At 35.4% G+C, this 16150-nt stretch overlaps 3 protein-coding genes across 4 annotated transcripts; all 3 read left to right on the top strand.

Annotated features, from left to right (window-relative positions):
• The first annotated feature begins 32 nt into the window (after nt 1-32).
• Nucleotides 33-6596, top strand: LOC107061354 (uncharacterized). Its single transcript, XM_015310488.1, has 7 exons — nt 33-435; nt 1284-1371; nt 2702-2783; nt 2854-2980; nt 5551-5781; nt 5862-5975; nt 6053-6596. The coding sequence occupies exons 2-7, from the start codon at nt 1284-1286 to the stop codon at nt 6440-6442; spliced, it is 1032 nt and encodes a 343-aa protein (XP_015165974.1). The 5' UTR covers nt 33-435; the 3' UTR covers nt 6443-6596.
• Nucleotides 6597-6893: 297 nt separating this feature from the next.
• Nucleotides 6894-10965, top strand: LOC102597967 (uncharacterized). The gene is made up of 7 exons (XM_006351368.2): nt 6894-7291; nt 7980-8067; nt 9430-9511; nt 9580-9706; nt 9781-10059; nt 10139-10252; nt 10333-10965. The coding sequence occupies exons 2-7, from the start codon at nt 7980-7982 to the stop codon at nt 10669-10671; spliced, it is 1029 nt and encodes a 342-aa protein (XP_006351430.1). The 5' UTR covers nt 6894-7291; the 3' UTR covers nt 10672-10965.
• A 1929-nt stretch (nt 10966-12894) lies between these two features.
• LOC102596566 (uncharacterized) lies at nt 12895-15145 on the top strand. Of its 2 annotated transcripts, none has more exons than XM_015310487.1 (5): nt 12895-13016; nt 13990-14071; nt 14143-14269; nt 14453-14599; nt 14681-15145. In XM_015310487.1, the coding sequence occupies exons 3-5, from the start codon at nt 14177-14179 to the stop codon at nt 15008-15010; spliced, it is 570 nt and encodes a 189-aa protein (XP_015165973.1). In that variant the 5' UTR covers nt 12895-13016; nt 13990-14071; nt 14143-14176; the 3' UTR covers nt 15011-15145. The 2 variants fall into 2 exon arrangements, with proteins under 2 accessions (XP_015165973.1, XP_006351425.1); XM_006351363.2 differs by having other exon boundaries at nt 14342-14599.
• Nucleotides 15146-16150: the final 1005 nt, after the last annotated feature.

Below are 16150 nucleotides of genomic sequence, written 5' to 3'. Positions count from 1 at the left end.
AGCGGAAAACTTATCCCGCTCAATGTTTATATGAAATGTATCAAATAGCAAATTGTACTGAGGCCGAAGCACCTGCTCAGTTTAGTGTTTTCTCTCCACTCCACTGCATCAATTAGGAACAGAGGAAGAAGAATAAGCCATTTCAGAAGAAGAACACCAAACAAATAAATAAATAAAATCTTTTCGACATTCCGATGAAAAAATTGCGCGAAAATCGACGCTGCATTTATAAGTCATTACCGACGCAGATTTCCGACCACAGCCGTCGCAAAACTTAAATATATATTGGGAACAAAACCCTCATTTTTTCTCAATTCTCACTTCCTCGCCTCACTTTTTTTCTCTACTCTTTCCTTGGCGATTCACCTCTTAGGACAGCCAAATAAAGCCGTCCATTAGCGCCACCGTTGACGGCAGCACCACTGTTCAGTTGAGGTATGTGGATTTTTTCCTTCTTCCACAGTTTTTCTCTAGGTTTTCTATTTGTATGAGATTTTGAATAGATCTGGATAGATATCACCATTTTCTTCAAAGGTCCGTGTAGAATTTTGCTTTGATTAAGTTTTGTTCTTCTTTCTGGGTGTTGCTCATATGAAAATATTAACTTGAATCGTTATAGTCTCTCTGCTTTGACTAATTAACTTTCGGACTTAGTTTATTGTATTTAGCACTAATGATTTTGGAGCTTTGTTAATTTTATCTAACACAAAAGATATAACCATCTATGTATACTTTTCGGGGGATTGAGCAGAAGATGTTTGATTACCCGGAAGGGTAGCTGAGTGCTTGTTCAAAATTCCCAGCTTATTTCTGATCAAATGTATCTACGAAGAACTTACCCTTCAGTTTTTACTTGTAGCTCAAATAAACAAGATTATGAGTGTGAACTTCTTCCTGCCTTCTTACCCAAGAGCTCTGATTCCGCTTAAATAAAAGCAGCTCTTCTTCCTTACTCGAAATTCACAAGATTGAATGGCCAATTCTCCTCCGAACCCTCGTCTCTTCCTCCTGAAGTATGGAAAAAGGAAGAAAAAGCAGTAGGAAGATACATCCATGCCAAACAAGAATGGAGATTCAATTGATGAACATAAAACAAGCGAGAAATAATTACTTGATGAAGTTGAAACGAGCAATATAAAAAATTTAATGATCAATTTAAAGCAAGGGAAAAATTAATATGTTAGTTTTTTTATGTTCTTTAGTCATATAATAGGTTGAAGAAGTAACAACTTTATTAGTATTCTTAAATTATTATTATTTTTAACTATGCTTGTATTATTCAGATGGCATCTCAGGAAAACGATCGTCCACAAAGTGCTAGTGCGGTGAAACGTAAATCTAAGGGAAAGAAAAAAGTTTCTGAGACTACAGGTTACACTACCTCTCTACTTATATGCCTCTTACATGTATACAGGAAGTCTTTTTGAATAACAATCATTTGAAATGATCATTAAAATCATGCATGACCACAACCTTTAAATCAACATCTTTTCGATAAATGAAATGTTTTATTCATGCATGTCATATGAGAAATCATAAATTACAACGCAAAATGAAAAACTATAGTCAATAGAACTTCTATAACGCATAGTGAAAATAGTCAACCAAGACAGGCTCCAGTACTCAAAAGAATGAAGTAAATGTCTCTCTAAGATGTGGAGATCCTGCTCGTGCCTGATGTACTAAAAGAATCTGATATTTATTTATGTCCACAAGGTATGAATGAATTTTGCTTATACCATTTCAAAGCTTTTTCTATTTTGGTCTTCCCCTTTGCGTGTTGCATAGTCCATTGAAGAAATTGGTCCAACAATTGGCGTAACATAGCATAACTGCAATCAGTTGAGTAATTTGGTCAAGAAACATCTAACATAATGACACTTAACAAATATATGATCCCTTGTTTCATCTTCCAGCTGGCAAAACATACATTTAGGGATAGTTTGGTAGAGTTTATAAGAATAATGTAAAATATAGTGTATTAGTAATGCTTGTATTAGTTATGTTGAGATTTTTTTTATGCAGTGTTTGGTTTGATGTACTAAAAATATCTTGAATTGCATAATTTTTAAAAATAATAATATTTGTTTATGAAAATACCCTCCACAAATATAGTGGAAAGGATGTGGAGAAGTTTTTGAGGGACAATTGTGTCTTTAATCAAATCAATGCATGCATTAGAACCCATTGCATTAATAATGTATAGAAATCCATGGTATTACTAATACATTCATCAATACACAATAGGGTGTATTACTAATACAAGCATTAGTTATACATATGTTGAAAAAGTGTACCAAACAAGGTATTAGTAATACCTAAAGCTAATGCATGCATTATTTTTCTCCAATACACTCAATCAAACGACCCCTTTGTCATCAATCGATCAACTGTTAGCAGTCTTCCATGGCATTGCAAATTCGCAACCACATTGTGAATTTTGTGTTGGTTTTTGTATAATTTTGAAACATTAACCCTCTCCAATTCATTCTTGGGTTATCTGGCAGTAGTTACAAGTAGATCTAGTAGATTAGACTTTTATTGGGCTATGAATTGTGAACTCTTTCTTTAGGCACATTGAACTATCCCAAGGTCTTCTTGTCCTGTGTGGACCCTTACATACTTTGAGGTGAGAATACATTGTACTCTTAAGCTCATAATTTTTTCCAAATTAATTATCAAAATGTATGGATCTTTACAGGTACACAGAGTCAAAAGTTTGTAGAGGTTGGAACGCTGGATGCTTTGGGGAGGCTGGTTATTGCTCCTGCTGGGACTATTGGGTAAACAACAGTACTTCTGTTAGTTTTAGTTATTGAATATATGTTTTTACATACGTTAAATTTAATGCAGGTTTATTCCCGGCTTCCAATCTGCAAATGCGATTATGGATTCCATTGTATCATGTTATCGGGACGCTTGGAGTTCCTGGGAAGAGGTACCTGTCTATGACAGAGAACAAATGTGGAATCACTTCAAGGTACACTGTTATGAACCAGCCTCGGCCCAATGTCAATACCTATTCGGAGGCCACACAACTAGTTATTGGGCCGAAAAGAAGCAACAAAATTAGAAGGCCTTCACAAAGGTTGGTTTGGGACCCGGGCCCAATAAACAACTAGTTAATTAGATGAAGGATGAGAAAGAAGGGTTTTTAGGCAAAACTGTTATGGAGTATCTGTATTCCTCATCCCCTTTCTTTGACCAGTTCTGACTCTCATCCCTTTCTTCTAGTTCTACAATTTCCATTTTAGTACTTAGATTCCTTTGTAATTTCATTACGAGTTAGTGAAATATATCTATCGGTTGTTTTAGTTTGAATTGCATTGGTCTAGTTATTGAGTTTGTTACATTGGTGCTCTCGTTGAGAGGTTTCTCTAATGGAGGACCACAAAGTACTCAAGATTTTCGTTGATGATTCAATTCGTGATTCAATCAAAGAAATGAAGGATTCTATCTCTAAAGATCTCGCTGAATTTCGTTCTGTGCTGCTGGAGGCTTTGGGGAAAAATGTTACAACCTCTTTTCAACCCCCAAACACAGTTATGGATGCTAAATTATGGCAGTTTCGAGGTGAGAATCTGGAGGCTTGGATAGTCCAAGTGGAGCATTATTTTGATTTCTACAATATTGAGGAAGATCAAAAGCTTACCGTGGCATCATTCTACCTTGATGGTGAAGCATTAGACTGGTACCGATGGTTATTTAGGAACAATCAGTTAATTGATTGGCCACATTTTGCTGCTAAGGTGAGAATTCGATTTAAACCAAAAGAACTTGAGTCTGTGAGAGGGAGCAACATAACGAACTCACTTTTGCCACAACATTATGCTAAGCAATCAGAATTCGAAAGTAATGCAGGTCAGGTGTTTGATCAATTTTCTGATAGGTCTAAAGGGGCAATACTGGAACCACACAAGGTGCGTACGATGACCAAATATACTATTGAAACACATTTCCCTACTGATCCTGAACATCCTATTTTCCCGTGTGATGTGGCCAATGACTATGCTGTTATTGTTGAAAATAAAGACAAAAACGAGGTAGAGACTTCACTTATCATTCCTATAGAAGATAATGTGATTGTCGAGTTTTACCCATGCCTATTCGCCCAGCTCTGTTTGCCCTTGATGCCTCATGATTTTAGGGATCTAGCATTGTGTGTGAGCGTGAAAAATGGCTTAACCCCTTGCGATTGGTTTGACACTGGGCAACATACTTCTCGGCCTAAACACAGCTTGGGAATGGGTTGCTCACAATTTGCTACTCAAAATGCCGGTGAGCCACATCCAAGGGTTCTTGGTATCAAGATATTGGAGTGGCTAGTGGGGAACCAGTTGAGGGCTGCACGAAGGCAGAACAAATGGATGATGTTGAGTTCTACTTCTTATTTTGTGTGCAATAATTTCACAAAGGCTCTATACATCCTTTCGCCAAACACCAATTTTGGCTGGAGCATGACTCTTCAACCTTATTCTTATTTCTCACCAGGTTTCATTGTTTCTCTCACCTTTACAAATCGTCCTTTTGACCCTGGTATACATGATATTACTCTATCCTGTGGTGCCAATGGGAATATGTTTCCAAATAGTAGTTTTGTTTCTACTTATTTTTGCATAGTTACATTGTGGAATGAATAAATTTATGGTATTGGGCGGAAACATGTAGGCACTGATGCATCGGAACATTTTTATAGTTCCTTGGAGTTTCTCTTAGCACTCAATCATGTCAGTCTAGTGCAACATATATGGCAAAGGCAGTGGAATGCACTAATTGAACACATTGGTCCAGATTGTGCTTATGTTTTTAAGCTTCAGGAAGCTATGCAATGGAAAAGGTCTTGCGCATAACCCTTCAGTGAATTTGGTGTCACTAATTACACAGGAGACAAGGCACATGTCAGTGACTTGGTTACTTCTTGGGTCATGTATTCTCCTTCTGAGTATGCACGTCTCCGCAAGGGTGCTAAAGCTTACACTACAGTTGTGTTTGGAAAGAGCCTGCTTGCACTCGAACAATTTGTTTCTCTTCGCTACAACTTCCGGGTGCACGCTACTAACATTATTCTCGACTCGAACCTTGAGGACAAGGTTCCTATTGAGGATGAGAGTATTGTTATGAACCAGCCTCGGCCCAATGTCAATACCTATTCGGAGGCCACACAACTAGTTATTGGGCCGAAAAGAAGCAACAAAATTAGAAGGCCTTCACAAAGGTTGGTTTGGGACCCGGGCCCAATAAACAACTAGTTAATTAGATGAAGGATGAGAAAGAAGGGTTTTTAGGCAAAACTGTTATGGAGTATCTGTATTCCTCATCCCCTTTCTTTGACCAGTTCTGACTCTCATCCCTTTCTTCTAGTTCTACAATTTCCATTTTAGTACTTAGATTCCTTTGTAATTTCATTACGAGTTAGTGAAATATATCTATCGGTTGTTTTAGTTTGAATTGCATTGGTCTAGTTATTGAGTTTGTTACATACACATAGATTAATTCTTTATATTATTTATCAAATTACTTATTTCATCTAATGTTATAAATTATTTGCAGACTCAGTGTGCATGGTATCCCCAACATGAATATCATATATTTTGTAATTTTGAGATAAACGCTGCTTTTTTGCTTAACAAAACCTTGGAGAGTGCTTGGGAAATGAATCAGAAGCCCGATTGGATGCTAGAAGGTTTATGGGCTAGACTTATTGAAAAGAGGACCACTGAGAAATTTCAAAAACCGAGCATCCAAGCAAAGGCACCACCAGGGACTCATCAAAGGAAATTGGTAACTTGTTTATTAAATTTTCCTTGATTTTAACTAAATGCGATTGAACTTTTAACGAACTTATATATTTTGTTTTGCAGGAGAAGAAAAAAAGGAGAACTATGACTTATGATGAGATCTCAAAGGAGAGACATGTGAAAAATAAAAAGAATGGCCATAATACTTTGGTGGAGTCACATGTTGAGAGGACAAATGTAAGATCTTAGCTTCAGAGCTGTTATCTTTACCTTGACATGAATTTGTTTATATATGCTTATCAGTCTTGTTTCAGGCTGGGTATAAAAAAGGCTTGGATGAATGGCGTCAAAGTCAACCTACTTCTGAGGATGATAGCTTAACCCAATTGCCAGACGATGATGAAGCTTCAATATTGTCGAAGAAGATTGGTGGATTAAAGAAAGGTAAAGCACGCGTCCTTGGATCAGAGCATTGCGTAGGCTGTGTCACGTTTGGATTTGCTTCTGCTTCTTTAAGTTCTGGGCAGAATCAGGAAGAGATAGATTCAGAGATAAAATCATTGCGGATACAAGTACAAGAGCTATTGAAAAAGCAAAAAGCAGACCGTTTAAGACTTGATGGACTGGAGAATCTAGTGGTTCAGCTCATAGACAATTGCCGATCTGAAGAGTCTGACAATGATGAGTCTGATGGAGAAAAATAGTTTGTTGTGCTTTTGATGTTGAAGCAATACTTGTTTGATTTCGTTTGGATATTACCTGAATGGACCATTCAAGGTCTTTGGATGTTTTAGACTTGATTTTGTATGCTACTTGAATGGTGTTTTGGATGTTTTAGTTATAAACGTTTATGTTTAATTGTTCGAATTTTTGGAGATTTGATTGTTGGGCACAAACCATTTATGTTATTAAGCATAAAAGAGAGTGGTGGAAAAAAAAGTGTGTCACGGAAGATAAAACAGGATAAGTAACTATTATGTGAACATTAATAGTTAATCATTTTTCAAATTTTCTTCAATAAGCTCGATAAGATGGAATTTTCTTAAGTTTAAACCTGATTTACCAATAAGAAATACTTAAAACTTATTGCACAAATGACAAAATACCATAGACAAAAACTTTTCGCACTCTATATTTGTATCAAACCACACTAAGTATCAAATAGCAAATTGTACTGAAGCCGAAGCACCTGCCCAGTTTAGTAAGTTTTCTCCACTGCATTACTAAGGAACAGAGGAAGAAGAATACTACTACCAAAATAAGCCATTTCAGAAGAACAACACCAAACAAAAAAAATCTTTTCGACATTCCAATGGAAAAAGTGCGCGAAAATCGACGCTGCATTTATAAGTCATTACCGACACAGATTTCCGACGGCAGCCGTCGCAAAACTTAAATATATATTGGGAACAAAACCCTCATTTTTTCTCAATTATCACTTCCTCGCCTCACTTTTTTTCTCTACTCTTTCCTTGGCGATTCACCTCTTAGGACAGCCAAATAAAGCCGTCCAGTAGCGCCGCCGTTGACGGCAGCACCACCGCTCAGTCGAGGTAAGTGGATTTTTTCCTTCTTCCACAGTTTTTCTCCAGGTTTACTATTTGTATGAGATTTTGAATAGATCTGGATAGATATCACCATTTTCTTCAAAGGTCCGTGTAGAATTTTGCTTTGATTAAGTTTTGTTCTTCTTTCTGGGTGTTGCTCATATGAAAATATTAACTTGAATCGTTATAGTCTCTCTGCTTTGACTACTTAACTTCCCAACTTTGTTTATTGTATTTAGCATTAATGATTTTGGAACTTTGTTAATTTTATCTAACACAAAAGATATAACCATCTATGTATTCTTTTCGGGGGATTGAGCAGAAGATGTTTGATTACCCGGAAGGGTAGCTGAGTTCTTGTTCAAAACCCCCGGCTTATTTATGATCAAATGTATCTATGAAGAACTTATCCTTCAGTCTTTACTTGTAGCTCAAATCAACAAGATTATGAGGAAGATACATCCATGCCACACAAGAATGGAGATTCAATTGATGAACATAAAACAAGCGAGAAATAATTACTTGATGAAAATGAAACGAGCAATATAAAAAATTTAATGATGAATTTAAAGCAAGGGAAAAATTAGTATGTTAGTTTTTTTATCTTCTTTAGTCATATAATAGGTTGAAGAAGTAACAACTTTATTAGTATTCTTAAATTATTATTATTTTTAACTATGCTTGTATTATTCAGATGACATCTCAGGAGAATGATCGTCCACAAAGTGCTAGTGCAGTGAAACGTAAATCTAAGGGAAAGAAAAAAGTTTCTGAGACTACAGGTTACACTACCTCTCTACTTATATGCCTCTTACATGTATACAGGAAGTCTTTTTGAATAACAATCATTTGAAATGATCATTAAAATCATGCATGACCACAACCTTTAAATCAACATCTTTTCGATAAATGAAATGTTTTATACATGCATGTCATATGAGAAATCATAAATTACAACGCAAAAAGAAAAACTATTGTCTATGGAACTTCTATAACGCATAGTGAAATAGTCAACCAAGACAGGCTCTAGTACTCAAAAGAATGAAGTAAATGTCTTTCTAAGATGTGGAGATCTTGCTCGAGCCTGAGTAAAGAATGAAGTAAATGTACTTAAAGATTCTGATATTTCTTTATGTCCACAAGGTATGAATGAATTTTGCTTATACCATTTCAATGCTTTTGCTATTTTGGTCTTCCCCTTTGCGTGTTGCATTGTCCATTGAAAGAAATTGGTCCAAGCAATTGGCGTAACATAACATAACTGTGATCAGTTGAGTAATTTGGTCAAGAAACACCTAGCATAATGACACTTAACAAATATATGATCCCTTGTTTCATCTTCCAGCTGGCAAAACATACATTTAGGAGTCGTTTGAGTGTATAAGAATAATGCAAAATATAGTGTATTAGTAATGCTTGTATTAGTTATGATTGCATTAGTTATGCTGAGATTTTTCTTATGTAGTGTTTGGTTTGATGTACTAAAAATATCATGCATTGCATAACTTTTTAAAAAAATATATTTGTTTATAAAAATACCCTCCACAAATATAGTGGAGAGGATGTGGAGAAGTTTTTAAGGGATAATTGTGCCTTTAATCTTGCCAATACATGCATTAGAACCCATTGCATTACAATGCATAGAAATCCATGGTATTACTAATACACTCCTCAATACACAATAGAGTGTATTACTTATACAAACATTAGTTATACATAGGTTGAAAAAGTGTACCAAACAAGGTACTAGTAATACCTAAAGCTAATGCATGCATTATTTTCTCCAATACACTCTACCAAACGACCCCTTAGTCACCAATCGATCAATTGTTAGCAGTCTTCCATGGCATTGCAAATTCGCAACCACATTGTGAATTTTGCGTTGGATTTTGCATAATTTTGAAACATTAACCCTCTCCAATTCATTCTTGGGTTATCTGGCAGTAGTTACGACTTACGAGTAGATCTAGTGGATTAGATTTTTATGGGCTATGAACTGTGAACTTGTCCTTTAGGCACATTGAACTATCCCAAGGTCTTCTTGTCCTTGGGTGGACCCTTACATACTTCAAGGCGAGAATAATTATACTCTTAAGCTCATAATTTTTCTCACATTAATTATCAAAATTTATGGATCTTTACAGGTACACAGTGTCAAAAGTTTGTAGAGGTTGGAATGCTGGATGGTTTTGGGAAGCTAGTTATCGCTCCTGCTGAGACTAATGGGTAAACAATACTTATGTTAGTTTTTGGTTATTGAATATATGTTTTTACATATGTTAAATTTAATGCAGGTTTTTTCCCTCCATCGAATCTATGAATGTGATTATGGATTCTATAAAGTCATTTTATCTTGATGCTTGGAGTTCCTGGGGCGAGATACCTGTCTTTGACAGAGAGCAGATGTGGAATCACTTTAGGGTACAAATAAATCATTTCTTTATATTATTTATCAAATTACTTTTTTTTCATCTAATGTTATTAATTATTTGCAGACGAAGTGTGCATGGTATCCCGAACATGATTATAAGATGTTTTGTAATTTTGAGCTAAATGCTATGTATATGTTTAACGATATCTTGGAGAGTGCTTTGGAAAAGAGTCAGAAGCCCGATTGGATGCCAGAAGGTATATGGGCTAGTCTTGATGAAAAGCGGACCCCTGCAAAATTTCAAAAGACGAGCATCGACGCAAAGGCACAACGGGCTTCCAACAAGGGTGACTCGTTGCACATCGGGGGTTCAGCTAGTATGGGGACTCATCAAAGGAAATCGGTAACTTGTTTATTGAATTTTCCTTGATTTTTACTAAATGCTGTTGAACTTTAACCAAGTCATATTTTTTGTTTTGCAGGAAAAGAAAAAGGGGAGAACTATGACTTATGATAAGGTCTTAGAGGAGAAACAGGTGAAAAAGAAAAAGGATGGTCATGGTACTTTGGTGGAGCCACATGTTGAGAGGACAAATGTAAGATCTTAGCCTCAGAGATATTATCTTTTCCTTAACATGAATGTGTTTATAAATATTGCTTATCATTCTTGTTTCAGGTTGGGTATAAAAGAAGCTTGGATGAATGGCGTCAAAGTCAACCTACTTCTGAGGATGATAGCTCAAAACAATCACCAGACGAGGATAAAGCTTTATTGTCGAAGAAGATTGGTGGAGTAAAGAAACGTAAAGCAAGCAGCCTTGGATCAGAGCATTGCGTAGGGTGTATCACGTATGGATATACTGCTGCTTCTTTAAGTTCTCCGTTGAAACAGAATGAGGAAGAGATAGATTCATTGCGGATACAAGTACAAGAGTTGTTGAAAAAGCAAAAGGCAGACCGTTTAAGACTTGCTGGACTGGAGAATCTAGTGCGTCATCTCTTAGACAAATGCTGATATGATGAGCCTGACGATGAGTCTGATAGGGTGAATCAGTTTGTTGTGCTTGTGATGTTGAAACATTTACTTGTTTGATTTCGTTGGGATATTACTTGAATGGTGTCCAAATGTCTAAACTTGCTTTTGCTTGTAGATGCTACTTGAATGGTGTTTTTAGACTTGCTTTTGGATGTTACTTGAATGGTGTTTGGATGTTTTAGACTTGTTTTTGGATGCTACTTGAATGGTATTTGGATGTTTTAGTTATAAACGTTTGTTTTTAATTGTTGGAATTTTAGGAGGTTTGATTTTTGGGCACAGAGCAGAAAGAATGAAATATATTTTTAAAACTTGCTTTCCATCCAAAAATATATATTGGTAAATATTTGTGTTGTTAAAAAAGCATGTCATTAAACATAAAATGGATAACTTTTGGAGTAAAATTTATCCGCACCGCGTGTATACACCAAGCCAATACATGTATCCCATGTGTTTAAATTTATAGTTCATTTTGCTTAATCATAATTAATTAACATGTGTTTTATTCATTAAATCACGTAATAATAGAAATTGCATTAGTTTGGTGTATACACCCTGTGCGGGTAAGTTTTTTCCTTAACTTTTGGTAAAAAAAAGTGTGTCATGCAAGATTAAAAAAACGCAAGTAATTATGTGAACATTACTGGTTAATCATTTTTCAAATTTACTTCTGATCTTGAAAGATCGAATTTGCTAGGTTTAAACCTAATTCACCAATAAGAAATATTTGAAATTTATTGCACAAATGGCAAAAACATATCCGCACTCTATGTTTATATCAAATTATATTGATTTACTATGATTAAGTTAAAATATGTATTACTCCGTAATAAACTATGATGTAGTTATAAGAGTATATGTGAAGCTATGTGTCATATTCATTGGATTTGTGAGTAATTTTCTTTAGAACACCTAATAAGCACCATTTATGTTTCGCATAAACTCTCCTCTCCCAATTCTAAACTGTAGCAAGTATCACAGAAAATGCTCATCATATATAACTCCAGTACCTTTTTGTTGTCAAGTATCCTGATTCTACTTCAGCTTCAAGCTAATATTGACAATTATCACTCTTCTTTCCTGAATATGACACATTTGCATCGCCTAGAACCAAAAAATAGTTATTTGATCCATAAGTTATATTATAACATGAGGATATAAGAAACAGGTTTGGTCAGTCTAGTATGTTAATGAATATAATGATGTGAGTTTCGACAATGGAATTTTGGCAAGAAATTAGGAACAGAGGAAGAAGAATACTGGAGTACAAAATAAGCCATTTCAGAAGAACACCAAATTATAAACTTTTGATATTCCGACGGAAAAAAGCGACGTAAAGATTGCGAAAATCGAGGCTCAATTTATAAGTGATTACCGACTCAATTTTCCGACTTCAAGAGGTCGAAAAACTTAAATTTATATTGGGAGCAAACCCTCATTTCTCAACTCTCTCTTCCTCGCCTCACTTTTTTCCTCTACTCTTTCCTTGCCTATTCACCTCTTACGACAGCCAAACAAAGCCGTCCACCGTTCACGGCGGCACCACCGTGCAGTTGAAGTAAGTGGATTTTTTACTTGTTCCACAGTTTTCCTCCCACTTTTAAGGTTTATTAGTATTTGTATGAGATTTTGAATAGATCTGGATAAATATCACCATTTTCTTCAAAGGTCCGTCTAGAATTTAGTTTTCTTCTCCTTTATGGGTTTTGCTCATATGAAAATATTAACTTGAATCCGACTAATTAACTTCTGAACTTTGTTTATTGCATTTAGTAATGATTTTGAAACTTTGTTAATTTTATCTAAACACAAAAGATAGAACCATCTATGTATACTTTTCGGTTTTTTGAGCAGAAGATGTTTGGAAGGGTAGCTGAGTGCATGTTCACAATTCCCGGCTTATTTCTAATCAAATGTATCTATGAAGAACTTATCATTCAGTCATTACTTGTAGCCCAAATCAACAAGATTATGAGGAAGATACATCCTTGCCACACAAGAACGGAGCTTCAATCCATGAACATAAAATATGCGAGAAATAATTACTTGATGAAAATGAAACTAGCAATATAAAAAGTTTAATTATCAAATTAAAGCAAGGGAGAAACTTTTTTATGTTCTTTAGTCATATCATATAATAGATTGAAGAAGCAACAACTTAATTAGTATTCATAATTTTTTTTTTAATTTTAACTCTGCCTGTATTATACAGATGGCATCTCTGGAAAACGATCGTCCACAAAGTACTAATGTAGTGACACGTAAATCCAAGGGAAAGAAAAAAGTTTCCGAGACCACAGGTTACACTACCTCTCCACTTGCAGGTCACACTACACTCTACTTATATGCCACTTACATGTATTCAGAAGTCTTTTCGAAATACAATCATTTGAATCATGCATGAACACAATCTTTAAATATACCTGTCGATAAGTGAACTGTTTTATTCATGCATGTCATATGACAAATCATAAATTACAATGCAAAAAGAAAAACTGGTCTTTATGGATATAACTCTTAGTGAGATAGTCAACCAATACAGGCTCTACTACTCAAAAGAATGAAGTAAATGTCTCTATCTAATTATTAGTGTGGAGTCACACTAAAAGTATTGAGGAGATGTGGAGTTGTCCTATTCGTGAGGCTCATGCTGCTCGAGCTTTGCCCTCAAAGATTCTGATATTTCTTTCTATCCACAAGCTTTGCCCTCAGAGCTTTTTCTATTTTGGTCTTCCCTTGTGTGTTACATAATCCATTGAAAACAGTTGACATAACATAGTATAACTGCATCCAGCCAGTTGAGTAATTTGATCCATAAACACCTAGCATGATGGCACTCAAGAAATATATGATCCCTTGTTTCACCTTCCAGCTGGCAAAACACAAAATTAGTCACCAATCGATTGACTATTAGCAGTCTGCAATGGCATTGCAAATTCGCAGCCACATTGTGAATTTTTTATTGAATCTTGCATAATTCTGAAACATTAATCCTCTCCAATTCATTCTTGGATTATCTGGCTGTAGTTACAAGTAAATATGGTGGATTAGACATTTATGGTCTATGAATTATGAACTTGTCCCTTAGGCACATTGAACTATCCCAATGTCATTTTGTCCTTGTATGGACCCTTAGTTATCAAAATTTATGGATCTTTACTGTTAAAGATTGACAAAAGTCCCACATCGGTGGTTAATGAGATGGGTGGACTCCTTATAAGGCTTGGGCAATCCTCCTCCCTTTGAGCTAGCTTTTGGGGTGTGAGTTAGGCCCAAGACCTAATTTAACATTTACAGGTACACAGAGTCAAAATATTGGAGAGGTTGGAACGCTGGATGCTTCGCGGAGGCTGATTATCGCTCCTACTTAGACTATTGGGTAAACGGTAGTACTTTTGTTAGTTTTTAGTTATTGAATATATGTTTTTACCTATGTTAAATTTAATCCAGGTTTTTGCCCTCCACCCAATCTCTAACTGCGATTATGGATTCCATTAAATCATTTTATCGTGACACTTGGACTTCCTGGGGAGAGATACCTGTGTATGACAGAGAACAAATGTGGAATCACTTTAAGGTACAAATAAGTCAATTCTCTATATTGTCATCAAATTACTTTTTTACATCTATTGTTAGTAATTTTTTGCAGACGAATTGCACATGGCATCCCCAACATGATTATGTAACATTTTATAATTATGGGAGAATCGCTGCTTTTATGCTTGATGATTGCTAGCGGTGTGCTCGGGAAATGAGTCAGAAGCCCGATTGGATGCTAGAAGGTATATGGGCTAGACTTAATGAAAAGTGGACCACTGAGAAATTTCAAAAGACGAGCATCCAACATGTTGTGAAAAATAAGAAGGATGGTCGTAGTACTTTGGTCGAGCCATATGTTGAGACAAATGTAAGATCTTAGCTTCAGAGCTATTATTGTTTCCTTTCATGAATTTGTCTATGTATTACTAGTTTATCGTTCATGTTTCAGGTTGGGTTAAATGAATGGCGTCAAAGCCAACCTACTTCTGAGGATGATAGCTCAAACCAATCGCCAGACGATGATGAAGCTTCAATATTGTCGAAGAAGATTGGTGGAGTAAAGAAAAGTAAAGCAAGCGGCCTTGGATCAGAGCATTGCGTAGGCTGTATCACGTATGGATATACTGCTGCTTCTTTAAGTTCTCCGTTGAAACAGAATGAGGAAGAGATAGATTCACTGCGGATACAAGTACAAGAGCTGTTGAAAAAACAAAAAGCAAACCGTTTAAGACTTGCGGGATTGGAGAATCTAGTTCGTCATCTCTTAGACGAATGCTGATATGACGAGTCTGACGATGAGTCTTGATGGGGAGAATTAGTTTGTTGTGCTTGTGATGTTGAAACATTTACTTGTTTGATTTCGTTGGGATACTACCTGAATGGTGTCTGAATGTCTAGACTTGCTTTTAGATGTCACTTGAATTGTGTTTGGATGTTTTGGACTTGCTTTTGGATGCTATACCTGAATGCTGTTTGGATGTTTCAGTTATAAGCGTTTATGTTTAATGCTTTGATTGTTGAGCAATAAGTCTTGAGAAAAAATGAAAGATTTTTTTAAACTTGTGCTTTAAAATAGTAAATGCCACTTATGTGGCTAAAAATCATGCCATTAAGAGTTAAATGGTTAGCTTAAAGATAAATTTGTCATTGAATATATACGAAGGCATGTAATAAAAAAACTACTCGATGTTTATATTAAACCGTACTAATTTATTATAATTGCCATAAGTTAAAGTAAAATGTGTATTAATTAACTACTATAATTTAGTTATAAGAGTGGTATGTGAAGTCATGTGTCATATATCATTAGGTACGTGCGAGTAAAGTTCTATAAAACACCTAAAAAGCACCACATTTGATAGTTAGAACCAACGCAGCTGTTCAAATACGCCCAATTCTAAATGTATCATATATATATATAAAAGAGAACTCTAGGCCCACCTACGTAGCGCCACCACAAACAAGAATTCCCTTTTAATTTATTTATTTATAAAACTAGCCTTCCACTTTCATGAAAAGTTGTGACTTTTATGAAAAGTTACGACTTTTCTGAAAAGTTGTAACTTGTATAAAAAGTAGTGACTTTTATGAAGAGTTGCAACTTTTATGAAAAAAATTGACTTTTATGAAACATTGTGACCTTTTCGAAGAGTTGTAACTTTTCCAATGAGTTGTGACCCTTTCGACAAGGCACAATAAGAATTTGTTCACACTACCATTTGTTGTCTATCAATAGAGGGATTTCCTGTCACTATTATTTGTAGGTTTTTTTTCCCTTGCAATTTCTTTTTGCAAGGGAAATTGCAAAAAGAAATCTTTGGTTCTTTTAGTAAACAAATCTTTTATTTCTGCCACTATTATTTGTAGGCTTTTTTGCAATAAGACAGTCAAATACATATACATTTATTAAGCTTCTTAT

The sequence above is a fragment of the Solanum tuberosum genome, unplaced genomic scaffold (genome assembly GCF_000226075.1).
Source record: "Solanum tuberosum cultivar DM 1-3 516 R44 unplaced genomic scaffold, SolTub_3.0 scf00127, whole genome shotgun sequence".
In the NCBI taxonomy this organism is placed as follows: Eukaryota; Viridiplantae; Streptophyta; class Magnoliopsida; order Solanales; family Solanaceae; genus Solanum; species Solanum tuberosum.
Note: the sequence above shows the minus strand (reverse complement) of the source record. Positions and strands in the feature narration are given on the sequence as shown.

Bases quoted from the DNA above. Each gene is read 5' to 3' on its own strand.
- LOC107061354 (XM_015310488.1), top strand. From the start codon at position 1,284: ATGGCATCTCAGGAAAACGATCGTCCACAAAGTGCTAGTGCGGTGAAA. The intron at 1,372-2,701 runs GTTACACTACCT...GGATCTTTACAG, and splicing joins AAAAGTTTCTGAGACTACAG to GTACACAGAGTCAAAAGTTT. The intron at 5,976-6,052 runs GTAAGATCTTAG...GTCTTGTTTCAG, and splicing joins CACATGTTGAGAGGACAAAT to GCTGGGTATAAAAAAGGCTT.
- LOC102597967 (XM_006351368.2), top strand. From the start codon at position 7,980: ATGACATCTCAGGAGAATGATCGTCCACAAAGTGCTAGTGCAGTGAAA. The intron at 9,512-9,579 runs GTAAACAATACT...AATTTAATGCAG, and splicing joins GCTCCTGCTGAGACTAATGG to GTTTTTTCCCTCCATCGAAT. The intron at 9,707-9,780 runs GTACAAATAAAT...AATTATTTGCAG, and splicing joins AGATGTGGAATCACTTTAGG to ACGAAGTGTGCATGGTATCC.
- LOC102596566 (XM_015310487.1), top strand. From the start codon at position 14,177: ATGGATTCCATTAAATCATTTTATCGTGACACTTGGACTTCCTGGGGA. The intron at 14,270-14,452 runs GTACAAATAAGT...GAAATGAGTCAG, and splicing joins AAATGTGGAATCACTTTAAG to AAGCCCGATTGGATGCTAGA. The intron at 14,600-14,680 runs GTAAGATCTTAG...TTCATGTTTCAG, and splicing joins AGCCATATGTTGAGACAAAT to GTTGGGTTAAATGAATGGCG.